We start from the raw sequence: 14682 nt of genomic DNA on the forward strand, positions 1-14682 counted from the left end.
TCTCTCCCTCTCTCTCTTCCCTCTCTCCTTCCCTCTCTCTCTCACTGTGCCCCCCCCAGTTGTTTTCACCGCAGACGCCATTCATGTGTTGGACACCGCGGCTCACTGTTGCTCTCCGTCCGCCGTCGGTCGCGTCTCTCGCCGCCTGACAACTTGAGCGCGTCCGCCCTCCGGCTGCTCATGGGCGCCGCGCTGCCCCGCCGGCTCGGCTGTCCGGTGCGGTTCGGGACGGTGTCGGTCTCCACTTTCATGAATGAACGCCGAGACGTGGACATGACTGCAGAACTCCCTCAGCAGCAGCAGCAGCCGCAGCCGCAGCAGCCGGGCTCCCGGGGGGCCAGCTACCGATGAGAGGGATTAACGAGGGAACGGAGCCGCAGCTCATTGCGGATAAAGCGGCGTGCGACCGGCGCGGAAACGCACCATAGAACCACGAACCCACGATGTAAGTTGTGCAGATAAAACTCATTATGGTGGGAGTGCGTGCTCTGATTTATTGGCTCATGCGTTTTATTGATCGATAGAAATGCGTAAAGTGCCGCTTTTATGAAACCCCACCACGGCCAATAATGGCTCCGGTGGTTTTTAGTGACGTGATGGACATGAACAATCAGGGGAGCCCGTGTTTACCTCACATTCCGCTTACAGGTCCATCCACATTGTTGCTCTGGGCAGCGAGTGCCCCGGCGGAGTCGGGCAGGGGGAGGAGATCCTGGGCCAGGGGCAGCTGCAGGGGGGTCTGCTGTGGAGCTACCTGGGACACGGGGCCCTGGTGGGACACTGCGACCTGGAGGACAGCCTGCACAACCCTGCTTTCATGGAGTACACCTCCCGGGTGTTTGGAGACGTTACTGTAGTGGTCCGGGACTGTCCCAGTTGGGTAAGGGACACCCTGAGCACTTGGGATGGGGAAATAATGGACCCCTGAAGCACACGGCTGTTAAGCATTTCAGATTTGAAGCTTTATCTTCCAGACTGCAGCCTTTTTTTAAAAAATGGCCCCTGTTTTAAACACGTGCTGCATAAAGGAAATGAGAGAATCTTTGTTCTCAGCAGAATGTGGATGGGAAATGAAAGCAGGCTTCCTATTACAGAGCTGTCTCCCTCCGTCAGGGGTGGAGCTGCAGTTCTGACATTCTTTCTGTCCTCTCCCTGCTTCTTTGTCTTGTAATTCAATTTTATTTTGAAGAGTTTTATTCTTCCCTCATGACTTGAGTTGGGTTAGTCTCAAGGGTTCTGGGGGGAGGGGGGTGGGGGGGGTGAAGTTACACTGAAGGAGACTGTGAAGGGAAGGTTGTCAGAGGAAGGATTTATGATGCCCGGCTGGCGAGCAGCTAATGAGGTGTCCGTCCCGTCTCTCCTCCGCTGACCTTTCATTTGCTCCTCTCTTGACTTTTCCAGGATCTGCTGGACAGCGATTGGGCCAGCGTGCGGAAGGTTCTGGAGCAGGCGGACATCCTGGTCATTAAATATTCCGTCATGGACAAGCTGGCCTTCCAGCAGGTGAGGAACGGCTACGCTCCACGCCTGCGCCCGCTCCTCAGGCACTGGGGCGTCCCCGTCATCCTGGTCGCCGTCGGAGCCCGATTGAACGGTGAGGATCTTCGTGTTTGGAGGATGTTGGGAAGTTGAGGAGCGTAGTTACGCTGACGGCTCCGGCGTGCCCGAGTTGGAGTTTACAACAGCCTAATGCACATTTTAACTTCTCATTCTTTTAATACTTTAAGCAGAGGGGGAGGTTTTCACCTCTCACAACCTGCACTTTAAGTCCTTAACCGGTGGAAACCCCAGACAGGCACCCTTTTGTTTCAGTTTTTGGAGATTTTTGTGTGCAACCTGTGAAGATTTCAGGGCTGCTCGCGGTCAAACTTGTGGTATTTGCCGGTTCATCCGCGGCGGCGGCGAGGGTGAGAGCGTTGGGTCTGATTTCAGAGCCGGAACAGAGTGCCTCTTCTTGCCCGCAGACACTGGCATAGAAACCTGCAATGAGCGAGGCTGACTCACGCGAGAGGTCAAAGGTCATTTGGATTTACAGCCTCACAGCCCCATCGGAGCTTGACCCTTGAGCTGGATGTGTTTGTGGGCGGGGCTTAAGCGGATGCTGCGTACCACCGCCGAATGCCTCAGTGAGCGGTTTGCCCCCCCCTACGCACATACACGCGCACGTGCACCGTCTGACCCTTGTTAAATCCAGACTCTGTAAACAAGCTCATCAAATGAAGCAGGTTGTATTTTTAGCCCGTCTTCTTGGCGTAATTTTGAGATGCTGTCAGAGCTGCAGAATGTTCACAGTGCGGATCGAGACAGAGAGTGTGTGTGTGTGTGTGTGTGTGTGTGTGTGTGTGTACCTACGTTCGCCGCTTCTGTTTGTGTTTTTGTTGGTGTTGCTCTCCTCTAATGACTGCAGCGCTAACAGCCGAGCACGGAGAGTTCGCTGCCGCTTGACTTCAGGCCGTCGGAGGCACAGATGTGGAGTAACCAGGTGTCCAATAATGCCGAGCCTAATGCGGGAGGAGAGACCGATTAATCCAAGGGCACTCACGCGCCCTCACACACAAACATAGCACTGATGCGCCAGGCCAGTGCCTGACACACACACACACGCACATAGACACACACGCGCGTGCTAGTGACTCTAGCTCATCCTGCCTGCAGGTTATTAGCGGTATGAGATATCAAATGGCTCGGCTCTTAGCCGTGTGTCCGGCTCCTTCCATCTTCCTCTCCGGCTCTCCCCCTCCTCCGTCGTGTGCCCCCCCCGCCCTCCTTCAGAGTTAATCCCTCCAATTTTTCTGTCCGATTGCCACAAGATAGCTGGTCCAAGCGCACATGCCACTGCAGATAATGTTAAATTAGCTGCTGCTGTGAGTTCTTCTTTTGCCCGCAAACTGTGTCACGTGATAACGAAGGAGCGCCATTGAAAAGAGAAGATAGCAGACCTCCATTTAGCCTTATTATCTAAAACAATCGTGGTTACTCTCTCCTCTGTCTTCAGATGAAGGCCCCCCCTGCACGTGTCCACTGTGCGCGTCTGACTGGAGCAGCTGCGTTCCTCACAGCGAAGGTCTGCAGCTGTCCCGGGACCTGGGGGCCACCTACCTGGAGCTGCCCTCCCTCAACCACGTCTTCGTGGGCCGCTACTTCGGCAGCGTGGTGAGCGATTGCACCACCCGCAGCACCGACGTGAGAATTCCAGGCGGAGTTTTAACGCACGCCTCTTGTGTCGTTTAGCTGGAATACTTCATGATTCAGTGTCTGAAACACAAAGCCAAAGAGCGGCCGGAGAGGAGACGGGGGAACAAAGCCAACGAGCTTCTCCCTCCTCACTTGGAACAACCAGGTCAGAGGAGCATGGCTTATAGAACGACCCACAAGTGTGGCATTTGCTGTGAACGCTGCCCCATTTCGCCGCTCAGCTATCCATAAAAAGGTTTAACTCAGATCAATAGACCATCTTTACTCACCCAACACCGCTGAGCTCTTTTTAGCAGCAGCAGACCTCGTGTTTGGTGCCTTATTTTGAGGGATATAGAGGTGGGAACACTTAAACCGATGCTTTTCAGATGATTCCTTTTAAGAAGTTTGGGACATTTAAACGACGGGGGAAAGGCAGGCGGCGTTAAAAATGACATTCCTGAGGAGATGAATGAGAATTTCCTTTTAGTCTTTAAGTCCGAGCTCTTCTACTGGGGCAGCAGATCTCTGTACAAGCAAACCTCTTCAGAAATGTTTCACCATGGCAATTGGGATGTTATTTCCATCCCACTTAACAGGGAATACACGCAGCAGCCGTGCCGGGAGGAATTTAATTCAGACAGAATAAGTCTGAATTGGCCGGGCAACATGCTAGCACTTACTGTACCAGTCGGGCCTCAACAGTGCAGCAGCCAGCAATGTTGATACACACACTTCCATCCAACTGTCAGCTGGGCTCCGCAAACACAAAGCGGGTCGTTGCAAAGGAAGAAACGTTCCCTCTGATTGTCCGCCATTAATATTCCATATAAAATAGATGAGTTGCAATTAGTTTAATGACTGCAGCAAAGCTCAACAGTGTCGCGGTTGCATCTGTTGGATCCGGAGCTGATTTATTCCAACCCAAACCGATTCTGCAAACCCTGAAAAAACAGAACCGATGAGATCAAGTCGGCGGCGCTGATCTGACTGACAGTTCTGCCACCAGCCAAGAACCCGAGCTGGTGCTGAATCACCTCCTGCCTGTCCAGTACTGCTTGGATCCACGTACAGTCTTGTTTCCGATAAACACGTGCAGTTTTTGCACAAACGTCAGGATATAAGGTGATCGGGGAGGCAGCTATCAGCTTCCTGTCTCGCTCCTTCTAAGGTGCCTTCACCTTCTCTCCATTTAGCACGTCTCCCCCCCATCCGAGTGGAAGAGTCCAGCTTCTCCCAGGACATGCAGTGGCTGCTGGAGCGCGGTGTGCAGTTCGCAGATGTGGCTTTTTACGCTGGGGAGTCTGGGAAGGAGCTGGGGTGGGCGCACGCTGCCGTGCTGTGCGCCGTCAGCCCCTATTTCCGACAGCTGCTGCTGGGGCCCAAGACCAGGTAGGATCAGACCCGAGCGTTGGGCGGAGGGGAGGGGAGGGTTCCGTGCGGTAATCCCGCCTCTGCTCGGACAGGGAACGCCCTCAGTCGAGGTGTGTCTGCAGAGAGCGGGACGGGGGCCCCCACTCGCTGCTGTCCACCTGGGATGGGGGGTTTATCGACGACATGCCGCGTTCGGAGGGCCACGCGTCTGGACGCCTGTCCCGCCTGGTGGTGAAGGACCCCCTGCTGTGCATGTGTTTGTGGGAGACTCTCATGTTCATCTACAGAGGTAAATAAACAAAAAGATTCTCTGAATCCTCTGCATTGAACCTTCTTATACGCGTTGAATGTTTGTATAAAAGGGCCTTTTTTGGACCATCGTAAGGTAGATCTTCTTCATTAATGCTCCGCCTGCCGAGCGTCAGTGGTGACCAACGGTCTCGTTTCACCAGAGACCTTAAAGACGTGTTTCCAACGGCACTTTCACGCCGTCCGTTTTGGTTTCATCTGTTTTCAAAAGTGCAGCGTGACAGTGAAGCCAAATAAAATTGTGGGATTTTTTTTTTTTTAGCGTCGCCCTTCCAATCAGAGCCAGGGCCCCAGACGGGCCCCAGGTCCCCGAGTCTTTCCACACACACGATGATTAATGTCACCCAGCAACGCAAAAAGGTTTTTAACGCTGCTGGATCGCATCCAGTGGAGGCTTATGAAAAGTGCTGCATGTTAAGCAACTGAATTTTAATCTTAACGCGCGTTTGTAGTCAGATGTTCCGCTTGGCTCGTGTCCCGGCTGCTCCCCGACTTTGAAACCCCATTTATTTATTACCCAGAACTCCACTTTGATTCAGCCAGGTGGGAAACATGCAGCCCTCCACGCCTGCTGGAATCACCGTGGGCTACTCCCTTGACTCCAGCACCCAAAAAGAAAAAAAGAAAAAGAATCCTCCTTTCTCCTCCTGCAGCTCAGAATCTGCAGTCCGCCGTGCACGCCCAGCGCCTGATGGCAGTTTCCGTGCACGCCGGCGCATCAAAGGCTGCGGTGCCCTGCAGACGTCCTAATGGGAGACCAAAGCTGCATATGTGTGATTTGCACCGTTGCCTTTTTAACGCGCATGTGAGGGAGATCTCGTACACACGTGGACACGGACGTGCACGAGCTGAGCACGCATGTGATGCTGAAGACTGAGAGGAGAGGAGGAGAAGATTATAGTTTTAGGCTGCACGTCTGTGAGTCACTGTATGAATAAGAATAAGTGGTTGAAAAAGTGTGTACTTAGGTGCACGCGCACGCGCACACGCAACCTGAGTTCTCCACACACAACAGCAGGATTGTGACCTCATGTTTTTACCTTGTAGCTGCATTGTTCTCCAGTCATATTCCTACATATCATATAAGCAAAGATTTTGTGTGTGTGTGTGTGTGTGTGTGTGTGTGTGTGTGTGTGTGTGTGTGTGTTAGAGAGTGAGAAAGAGAGAAGAAGGGTTTGTGCATGTGTGGAATATGAATGTCACGGATCGCTGCAGGGAGACGGCGTTAAGCCTCGTGTGAAGAATCCCAACCTTCAACAGGGGTCTGGCTGCACATTTAAACCAAATGACCTCAAACACACAAGCGGAGACACAGGAAGCAGCAGCCACCAAACGTTCCCCGACAGTAAATCCACAACAGGCTGCAGCAGCTTCTCCGTTTCAGAGACGACGACGGGCGTCTTCGTCTCAGATTCGTCGACCGGAGCTCGCTTTAATCCGCAACAATGCCGCGTCTCTGTGAAGACGCACGCTTAGACTTCTGCTCTTTGTCTGTTTGCGGGTCTTTTGTCGCTTGATTGAGTGAGGACGGGCACAGAGGCCCAGACGTCGCCTGTGTGATGCTAACGCTGTGAGACTTTGTCTCCTTTTGTAGCGTATCGCTGAATTATTGAATTTGTCACTTGCTTTCTATAGTGTGTGTGTGTGTGTGTGTGTGTGTGTGTGTGTGGGTGTGTGTGTGTGTGTGTGTGTGTGTGTGAGGAGTGTGCTCCTCCCCCTGCCGCATCACAGTTGTTTTCAAGCCCACTGCAGGATAACAGTTCTAATTTTTAAGGATGTGGCTTAAGTCCCTCAGTTAGCAATTAGCCTGTGCGGCTACCAACACAGCATTCTCTGATCATATGTGACTTTATTTACTCACATCTCCTCCTGTAACTGTTTTTGTCAGCCTACAGCCGCCGTTCGCAGCGCGGCTCCTGACCTGAGCTCTCTCTCCCCGCCAATGAGGGGCGAGCGCGGCGGCGCGTCACTATCTGGCGCCTCGATTTTAGTTAATCCCTCTATCAGCTTAAATACCTTCATTATGAACTGATGCTAACATAAATCCCGCGTAGAGCAGCTTCCCTCTTCCCTCGACAGTCTGTCTCCGCGCCAGTGCCACAGCGCGCCACTTCCATCACAGCGTGGCGGGCCGAGAGAGTGGCGCCCCGTCTGAAGCTTTATGGACAGAAGAGTGAAAACATAGATTACAAACACAAAACGAGGCAAATTTTTAGAACAAGACAACTTAGTGGAAAAAAACAGGTCTTTGTTTTTTGGTGTTTTGTTGAGGGGGGGGGGGGCGTGGGTGGTGGCGGTTTCGGTGCCAGGCCGAGAAGAGTTTCTATAAATTCAACTATTGTGCCTTTGTGGATGTTTCGCAGGAGCGTGGGAGTGGGAACACCTCCAGGAGGCCCTGGAAGAGAAGCTGAAGAACTCCTTAGCTGTGGCGCAGCTTATGGAGCGCATACGCTCGCTCATCGGCAAAGAGAGGGTGACGTTTTTCCACACCATCACATCCCGCTATCGTGATGTCCACGTGTGTCCCGGGTGGTCTCCTGCATCAAATAACTCACATAATTATGTCTTAAGCTATACTTGAAAGGTATCTTTGTTGTGGCCGCAGACTAACAGGGTCTTAATTAGACGGTTTTATGAACAGGGATAATGGAGCTCTAATTTGCATGGCTGCATAATTATTTCCTCTGGCATCTCAGAGATGCTGACGCATGAGAAAAGAAAGCAGGAGATGCTCTGAAAGGGGTTATAAACATCAGTCAGACTCGGGGAACGCCAGACGCCCGCCGCAAAGTCCAAAGCGATGTTAAAACCTGCAGCGTCACATGAGGAATGTACTGTTTTTGAATCAGGAGACGAGGGGAGCGGGCAGCAGCTGTTAGCATTTAGAGGAGTCGTCAGATGTGACATAGGTCTGACAGGCCGTTGGCAGCGTGTGCTGTATATATGGACTCCTGATGGTGATGGATATCGCTCTTCCACCTGGGGCAGTGTTGAGAAGAGCTGACACATAAATACCGGCCGAGCCTCTTTCACGTGATGAGATGTTCTAGTGACCCTGACATCGCTCCATCACGCTCTGCAAACATTCCCGGGACGCTTCGGGCTCTGAAGGCGGCAGAGCTTCGACCCACGTGACCCGGGAGATCGCGGCTTCGGCCTCTTCTGAAGAGCCGCCACGTGTTTCAGAACAGAGACGTGCAGGAGTCGCTGTGCTGGCGCGTCCCTCAAGAGCTGGGAATACGGTTCAGCAGTCCGAAGCAAACATCCCAACACTTTTTCACATCTTATTCGGGTCATCGGTGTTCAAGAGGTTAGTCCGCGTGCAGTCGGGTCCAGCAGAGTCCTGTTCAGGTCAGTTTAACGTGATATGTGCGCCAGGAAACTTGGGTCCAGGACCCAAACGCTCTAGATTGACCAGAGCAGCATTGGTGTCCACTTCCTCCCAGCAGAGTTGTGCTCAGTGCTGATGAGCAGTGTCAGGAACCATGAGCGGGATGACTCTGACTGAACCCAGCGCTCCCCAGAGATCCCGTCTCTGATCTACACCACAGTGTATTTTCCCCTCTGGTCAGCAGCAAGAATGCAGAAGGAGTAATTACAGCGATGGACCGTCCTGCGGCTGCACTTACGCAAATATGCTTTACGTCTCTCGCTTCACCGGATAAAGATTCCACCCAAATGTTCTTTTAATTGTAACAATGCGAACATGTGAGCGTTTTTATGTGGACTCAGAGCCATACGTAATGAACATCACGAGTGCGGCTGCACTAGGTCAGTTAATGTACGTATAGAGGTTTCAATCAGTCAAGATCATGGCCGACTTCCTGTCTGACCGTCTTTCTAAAAACCCGATATTTTGGGAAATGTGCTTCGTTGAAAAACACGTCTGACTGAGTAACTGTGCATCAGACCCTGACAGAGGAGGTAAAGCTTCTGAGACCAACGAAGGGCAGAGAGGAAGACCGGGTTAAACAGCTGGAGAGAGACTCAACAATAATGTTCATTCCAATAACATCATCAGCATAGAGAGTGAAGGCAACACGCTATGATGATGATGTTATTGGAATGAGCAATAATGTTTCTGGGATACCTCTGAGCATGTGCACCTTTACGTGACACCCGTCCCTCTGAACACTGCAGGATTGTCTGGGTCACAGCGTGTTTTCAGTATAATCCAAGTTGTTTTTGGCTTCACGGTCACTCTTTCCTGGCATGTTTGCCCACTCTGCCCATTTCCTCTGGTTCCATCTTTACTTTGCGTGTGCGCAGGGCCCCAGAGACACACCCAGTGCACGTGCGGCCCAGCTGGGACCGCAGACTCTGGTCAACCTCTTCAATTCTCCCCTTTATTCCGATGTCATCTTCATGGTGCAAGGTGGGTCCTGATGCGTTCACTGTCACTCCGTTACATTAGCCGTGACTGAGTTATGACCTCATTCTTGGGGCTGGGATGAACGATCGTTTGGGAGAGACAAGAGACCGTCACCGTGCGTGTCGTCAAGCCTCCATTAGAGGCTCCATCAATCAGTTATAATATCCTCAAAATGTGGAGCGTTTTCTCGTTCTTGGCCCTCGAGCAGCAGAATTAGCTTCTGGAGGTCACTTTTGGAGGAATGATTTTATTGTGCCGAGGGGGTGTGGAGAGCTGTTAATGGCGCTGCAGCCCTTAACGAGGACTTGTGCTCAGACAGCGAGAGGTTCTCGTCCTGGAGTTTTCAAACGTTTTCAAAGGCAAAACGAGTACGTGGGTGAACGAAGCGCAAACCTGTGGGAGAGTTGCCCTCAATATTATGTCAGCATTAATTGGCTAAGCTTTCTCCAGCACGTTTTTACTCTCACTCCCTAAATGTGCCATCCAGGGAGCGTACTGCCAGCTCACCGGGCCGTGCTGGTAGCACGCTGTGATGTCATGGCGGCCATGTTCAGCGGGAAGTACGCGGAGGCCCGTAGCAGAGTGGTGCCCATCCACGGCGTCTCCTCGGACACCTTCCTGTCTTTCCTGGAGTACCTCTACACCGACTCCTGCTGTCCTGGTGAGTTTCCTGCATCCTTAACCCCCGTGACCCCCCCCCCCCCCCCCCCGTGGAGCAGCAAAATCAATGAGAAACCGCTGTATAGACGCCTTTCTGCTTATTTTGTTGAACAATTAAACCCAGTTGTAGATTTCTGATGGTGTTGGATTGATCCATCGGTCTAATAGATCTCGCAGCCGGATTCTGGGCGAATGATGTCACTTTAGAGGCTCAAACGATCCACAGAAAAGACAACAAACCCCGAGGAAGAGTTTCCTGAGCCCGGCTCGTAAAATGCGGATGACAAGTGCCACCAGCCATCTGTGTGACTGTGACACGCCGCCAGGGATGGTCCCGGAGGCGTGCGGAGAGGCGGCCCAAAATTGAAATTAGCTCCGCTGATGACAGGATGGACCCGTGGCGTTGTCTGCTTGTTAAGGGTGCTAGCTCGAGTCCCAGGCGTGTTGTTGCCGTTGTCTTCCCGCTCAGTCATGCTACAGCATTACTTGTTCTAACCAGCGGTGACGGCCATGACCCCTGCTGCGTTACACATTTCATATCCCCTCTTACACCAGCAATCAGTCACAACAGCGCTCCTCAAACTGACGAACCAAATAATGCTGCTCCTTTCAAACCTTCACACATTAAACAGCTTACGTCGTTAAAAAGGTCACATTATGTGGTGTGTTTGGGTTTTCTGCCCTCTAGTGTCAAGAAGATTTGTTGCGTTCCCTAATTAGAGATAAGGCCTAACTTGCTCACGGCGTTCTAATCAACTGCGGTTATAAATGTCATTTTTGTTACATAATAAAGCTGCTTAACAGATGTTATATATGTTTAGAATAAGCCGCTTTAAACGTCCATATTTTGAGTGCTTGGTGATCCCCTAATGTGGCAATTTTAGTGGAAAAAATATATAAAACAGGAAGGTGTGTAAGCTGTTTACAGGGAGCATCACAGGAAACAGGAAATTAAAGCCGCCACGGAGGCTGCAGCCGCTGCACCGTTACGCAACGACTCGGCAACTCAAGGTCACAAGCCGGCGCGCAGCGGCATGTATGCTGGTAGCATGTGCCTCATGCTGATTGATGCGAGGCGAAGCATGACACGGTAATCTCAGCCTGTCAGGGACGCGTCAGGAGAATCAGGGTTTATAGGGGCGAACAGCGGGGGGGTGTCTCATGCGATGTGACATCACAGAACTGATCAGCTGACATTCCGGTTGACAGCATGGAAAACGCAGCGTGGTGCAGACGAATGGGACACTTTGAGACGTGCCTGTCGTCGATGCAGTGGTTCTGAAGGCAGCGTAGGAACTCGTGCGTGTAAATAAATGTTGGGACTCTCGTTCAAGTCAACTTTCAGTTTTTACAGTGGGCTGAAAAAGTCGGAATTTCAGCTTCTTCTCCCAAAAACGTGGATGGGAGACTCTTAACAGGGTTCCAGTGATGGCGTGCGTTCTGTGGCGTTCTGACCTGTGCAGGGTGCAGGTGTATCAGGCCGTGTCACCTTTGTGTCTCCAGCCAGCGTGCTGCAGGCCATGGCGGTGCTGGTCTGCGCCGAGATGTACCAGGTGAAGCGCCTCCAGCACCTGTGCGAGGTGTGCGTGTGCGCCTACCTTCAGAGCATGCCCAGTCGGGAGCTGGCATCCACGGGCATCAGCGTGATCCGCCTGCTTCGCCGAGCAAAGGTCAGCCCCACCCGTGACACCACCGTGCAGCCGACCTCCGAACGGCGCCGAGGCCGGATTCAAATGTCTGTCTTGGGTTTGTTTCTCAGTGCCACAACGCAGAGCAGCTGTACATCTGGCTCCTCCACTTTATCGCCAACAACTACCTGATCTTCAGCCACAAACCCGATTTCCTGGAGCTCTCAGGTCAGTCATTTTATCAGCCTTCAGTCCTTAACCCCCCCCCCCCCCCCCCCCCCCCCCCCACACACCAATCAACTGAAACACAATTAGTCGCAGCAGCATTTTTATTTCCAATGAATGCATATAAAAATAATGAAAAAACCCCCAAAATGGACGGGTATCGACAGGGATAAAGACATCACATCAGACATCCCAGTAGTGCATTCAGCATTTGTTGTTGCAGAGTGTAATTTTACGGGTGTGTTGACAGAGGAGGAGCGGGAGCAGGTGGAGAGGCTACGCTGGCCGTCCAGGGGCTACCTGCAGGAGCTGAACGAGTACCAGCAGAGGCGACGCAAGCTACGCAAGTCTCGCTGCACAGTCATGTGACCGGCCGCCACCTGGATGCTGAGAGAGGGAGAGAGGACAGAGACGAGCAACAGTGAGACAGGCGAAGGGACTGCTGGGGGAAAGGGCTTCGATGGTGACGGAGACGGTTCAAAAGAGGCTTCATCTGCGAGGAGTAATGACATCTGACGGCGCGACACACCCCGTAACGGGCGGAGTGACTGGGAGTCGCTGGGTTCCTGTGGACGGGTTTGTACCTTCTACACTCTGGACCGACCCTCGATTTCAGCCCTTGACCAATAGACGCTCCTGTCCTCTCGAATCAAGTTGACTAATCGTTCATATAAATAACTCGTCCAGTAACCTACATCAAAAATCAGAAGCGCTGACCGATAATGGTATATTTTTTACATTTCATTTTCAGTCTGTGGCCCATTTCCTTTGAACTATGAAACTTTGGTGGAATTATTCTGTTAGCAATAAGAAATAGCTGCAGTCTCCCTGTTGTGCAAAATGGGCAAAGCTTTTTGCAGTGAGAGTAGACATAAATAACAGTTCTGTGATGACACTGATGAGTCTAAATTGTGCAATAGGTGCGCACCCCCACACGAGCGCATGCGCGCCTCAGGAGGGTAGATTTTACAGGGCCCAGTTAGCAGGAAACTAAAGCAAAGATCCTTTCTGAAGGTGAAGAGGAGTCACTCGGGACAGATCTGAGAAATCAAACCCAACTTAGTGACTTTTCTATGTTTTTTATTTGTCTTTTCCCCTAATTGAATTGTCATATTTTATTTATCTGTCATTTTAAAGAGCTCCGAGTTGTAAACTGCAAACTGTGTTTTCAAAAAAGCAACCACCGATCTTTGAATCCCTAATATCAATAAGTTGGTAGACTGAAAACCACAATGCCTTTTGGTAAAACATGTACATAATATTTATTTTTTGGAATTTGAGAAACTGAGTTTAATCGTAACAATACAATTTTTTTGGTGCTGCAATTATTTTTGTAAACTATAGTTTGGGATTTTAACCGTTAAGTTTCACTATTTTCACACTAAAGTGCACTATTATCATCATCAACATAATCATTATTAAAAGAACCGGCTGTCAGTTGAGACGGAACAGCATCAGTTGTGCCAAAAGGGTCTATAAATGATATTTTACAGTTTCATTGCCAACCGGTCGTGAATAAACGATCACATCGGAACAGCGGTAGCTCAGTTAGCGAGTAGAGCTGTAGAAGAGACGCCGTTTGAGGGAGCCGACACTGTGAGACTCCAACAGAACCTGTAACCTGTGGGTAGAACTCATGTCGTGAACCAAGATCAACCTAACCTGAGAGTTGAAGTGCTGCATGAAGACGCGTGGCTCCACGGGGGCCAGTGCTGTACGGACAGCAGATGAACCCACTTTCAATAAAGACGTGTTTGAGAGCAACCTGAGAGCAGAACTGCTGTTTACCTCTGTGCACCCTGCTCATACCTGGAGACTCTAGTCTAGGCAATGACACGGGAGGGGGGGGGGCAGTTCTGGACCAGGATCCAGGATCAGATCATACTTGGATATTTCTCTGGTCATCACCTGGGCAGGGTCTCACTGCAGGGCGCCGATGGACCGCAGCATGTTCTTCAGCTCACCACTCTCGTGCAAGTCGGCCACGTCGCTGCCTCCTCCGACACACTTGCCGCCGATGAACACCCGTGGCACCTACATGCACGGAGACAGAGAAGTTGGAAAAGGTCAGTCAATATTTCAGGAGCCTGCTCCCACATATCTTGGGTCGCCATTTCCTGTCGTCTCAGGCCCGTTTCCATGTGAATATTTTCTTCTGAGAGACCCATGAAACCCTGAAGATGCCTGGAGGACTGAGAAATGACAGTGGTGAACCCTTGGAGACCTTTGCCAGGGGGTCTCACCGCCTGATGAAGGAGAACCGACCACTTCCTGGTTGTCGCAGCAGACTGGTTGCGCATGACGTCAACGCCCTAGCCTTTCGGATTTTCCGTTTATGACAATAATTCACAACCCAAGACACATTTAAACCGCCGTGACTGGCGAAAGCGCCCGCGTTCTGGACGTTAAAAACCCTCAGGGCTGCCTTTACCGTGCGCGCCCCCGTCAGCTCCATGAAGTAGTCTTGGATCTTGTCCATGTCGGGGTGGCCGCTGATGTCCGCATACTCCACGTATCCCGGCTTTAACTTGTACTGGGAAAGGACCCGCTGGGCCATCACGCAGTACGGGCAGGTGGGCTTGAGGAACACCACCACTTTGCCCCCCGTGATTTTGGTCTGGACGAACTGCTGCGCCATGTTGAGTCGCTGCGGACGGGTTCGGAGATCAGGCCGCCGGGCTGCGATCAGTGGAGGCGCTGAATGAAAGGCGATCGCGGATGTGTGTGGTCGGTTCGGAGTCTCGGGGTGACGCGATGGGTGGAGTGGTGCGCAGCAGCCCCCCTCCCAGCAGTCTTAAAGAGATAACCACCGCTCCTCGGGATGAAACATGTCACGATTTCAAAGTTCTGATCTGTTTGCGCACGTCCAGCAGATGATTTCGATGAGCTTTGACGGCGCAACGGTGGTGAAAGAGCGCGTTTGCAGGGCCGCAAACGCGT

At 51.8% G+C, this 14682-nt stretch overlaps 3 protein-coding genes across 8 annotated transcripts in view; 2 read left to right on the plus strand and 1 right to left on the minus strand.

Annotated features, from left to right (window-relative positions):
- The first annotated feature begins 56 nt into the window (after positions 1–56).
- rhobtb3 (Rho related BTB domain containing 3) lies at positions 57–12111 on the plus strand. Of its 2 annotated transcripts, XM_057030113.1 has the most exons (13): positions 57–445; positions 649–880; positions 1402–1594; positions 2996–3153; positions 3232–3340; positions 4371–4566; positions 4641–4837; positions 7221–7330; positions 9127–9232; positions 9717–9890; positions 11393–11559; positions 11649–11745; positions 11993–12111. In XM_057030113.1, coding segments are annotated over exons 1-13 (1860 nt in total). In that variant the 5' UTR covers positions 57–443. The 2 variants fall into 2 exon arrangements, with proteins under 2 accessions (XP_056886093.1, XP_056886092.1); XM_057030112.1 differs by lacking the exons at positions 11393–11559; positions 11649–11745; positions 11993–12111 and adding an exon at positions 10058–10778.
- Positions 619–14682, plus strand: part of cast (calpastatin) — a 71302-nt gene continuing 57238 nt past the window's right edge. The window contains exon 1 of the mRNA XM_057030067.1: positions 619–630. The gene's annotated coding sequence lies outside the window, so the exon portion shown is untranslated. The remainder of the gene's footprint in view (positions 631–14682) is intronic.
- Positions 11829–14607, minus strand: glrx (glutaredoxin (thioltransferase)). Of its 5 annotated transcripts, none has more exons than XR_008950086.1 (4): positions 14174–14607; positions 13628–13776; positions 13405–13507; positions 11829–12129 (listed from the first exon to the last, which is right to left on the minus strand). XR_008950086.1 is itself a non-coding variant. In XM_057030121.1 (3 exons), the coding sequence occupies exons 1-2, from the start codon at positions 14378–14380 to the stop codon at positions 13663–13665; spliced, it is 321 nt and encodes a 106-aa protein (XP_056886101.1). In that variant the 5' UTR covers positions 14381–14588; the 3' UTR covers positions 11829–12129; positions 13651–13662. The 5 variants fall into 5 exon arrangements, 1 of the variants encoding a protein (XP_056886101.1); XR_008950085.1 differs by having other exon boundaries at positions 13405–13454; positions 13552–13776; XR_008950087.1 differs by having other exon boundaries at positions 13405–13454; positions 13531–13776.

This window comes from Takifugu flavidus, chromosome 4 (genome assembly GCF_003711565.1).
Source record: "Takifugu flavidus isolate HTHZ2018 chromosome 4, ASM371156v2, whole genome shotgun sequence".
Lineage (NCBI taxonomy): Eukaryota > Metazoa > Chordata > Actinopteri > Tetraodontiformes > Tetraodontidae > Takifugu > Takifugu flavidus.

Coding starts and splice junctions, on each gene's coding strand:
- rhobtb3 (XM_057030113.1), top strand. Junction 3,341..4,370: donor TCCTCACTTGGAACAACCAG/GTCAGAGGAGCA, acceptor CTCTCCATTTAG/CACGTCTCCCCCCCATCCGA. Junction 4,567..4,640: donor CTGCTGGGGCCCAAGACCAG/GTAGGATCAGAC, acceptor CTGCTCGGACAG/GGAACGCCCTCAGTCGAGGT.
- glrx (XM_057030121.1), bottom strand. CDS start 14,380: ATGGCGCAGCAGTTCGTCCAGACCAAAATCACGGGGGGCAAAGTGGTG. Junction 13,777..14,173: donor AGCTGACGGGGGCGCGCACG/GTAAAGGCAGCC, acceptor CCGTGCATGTAG/GTGCCACGGGTGTTCATCGG.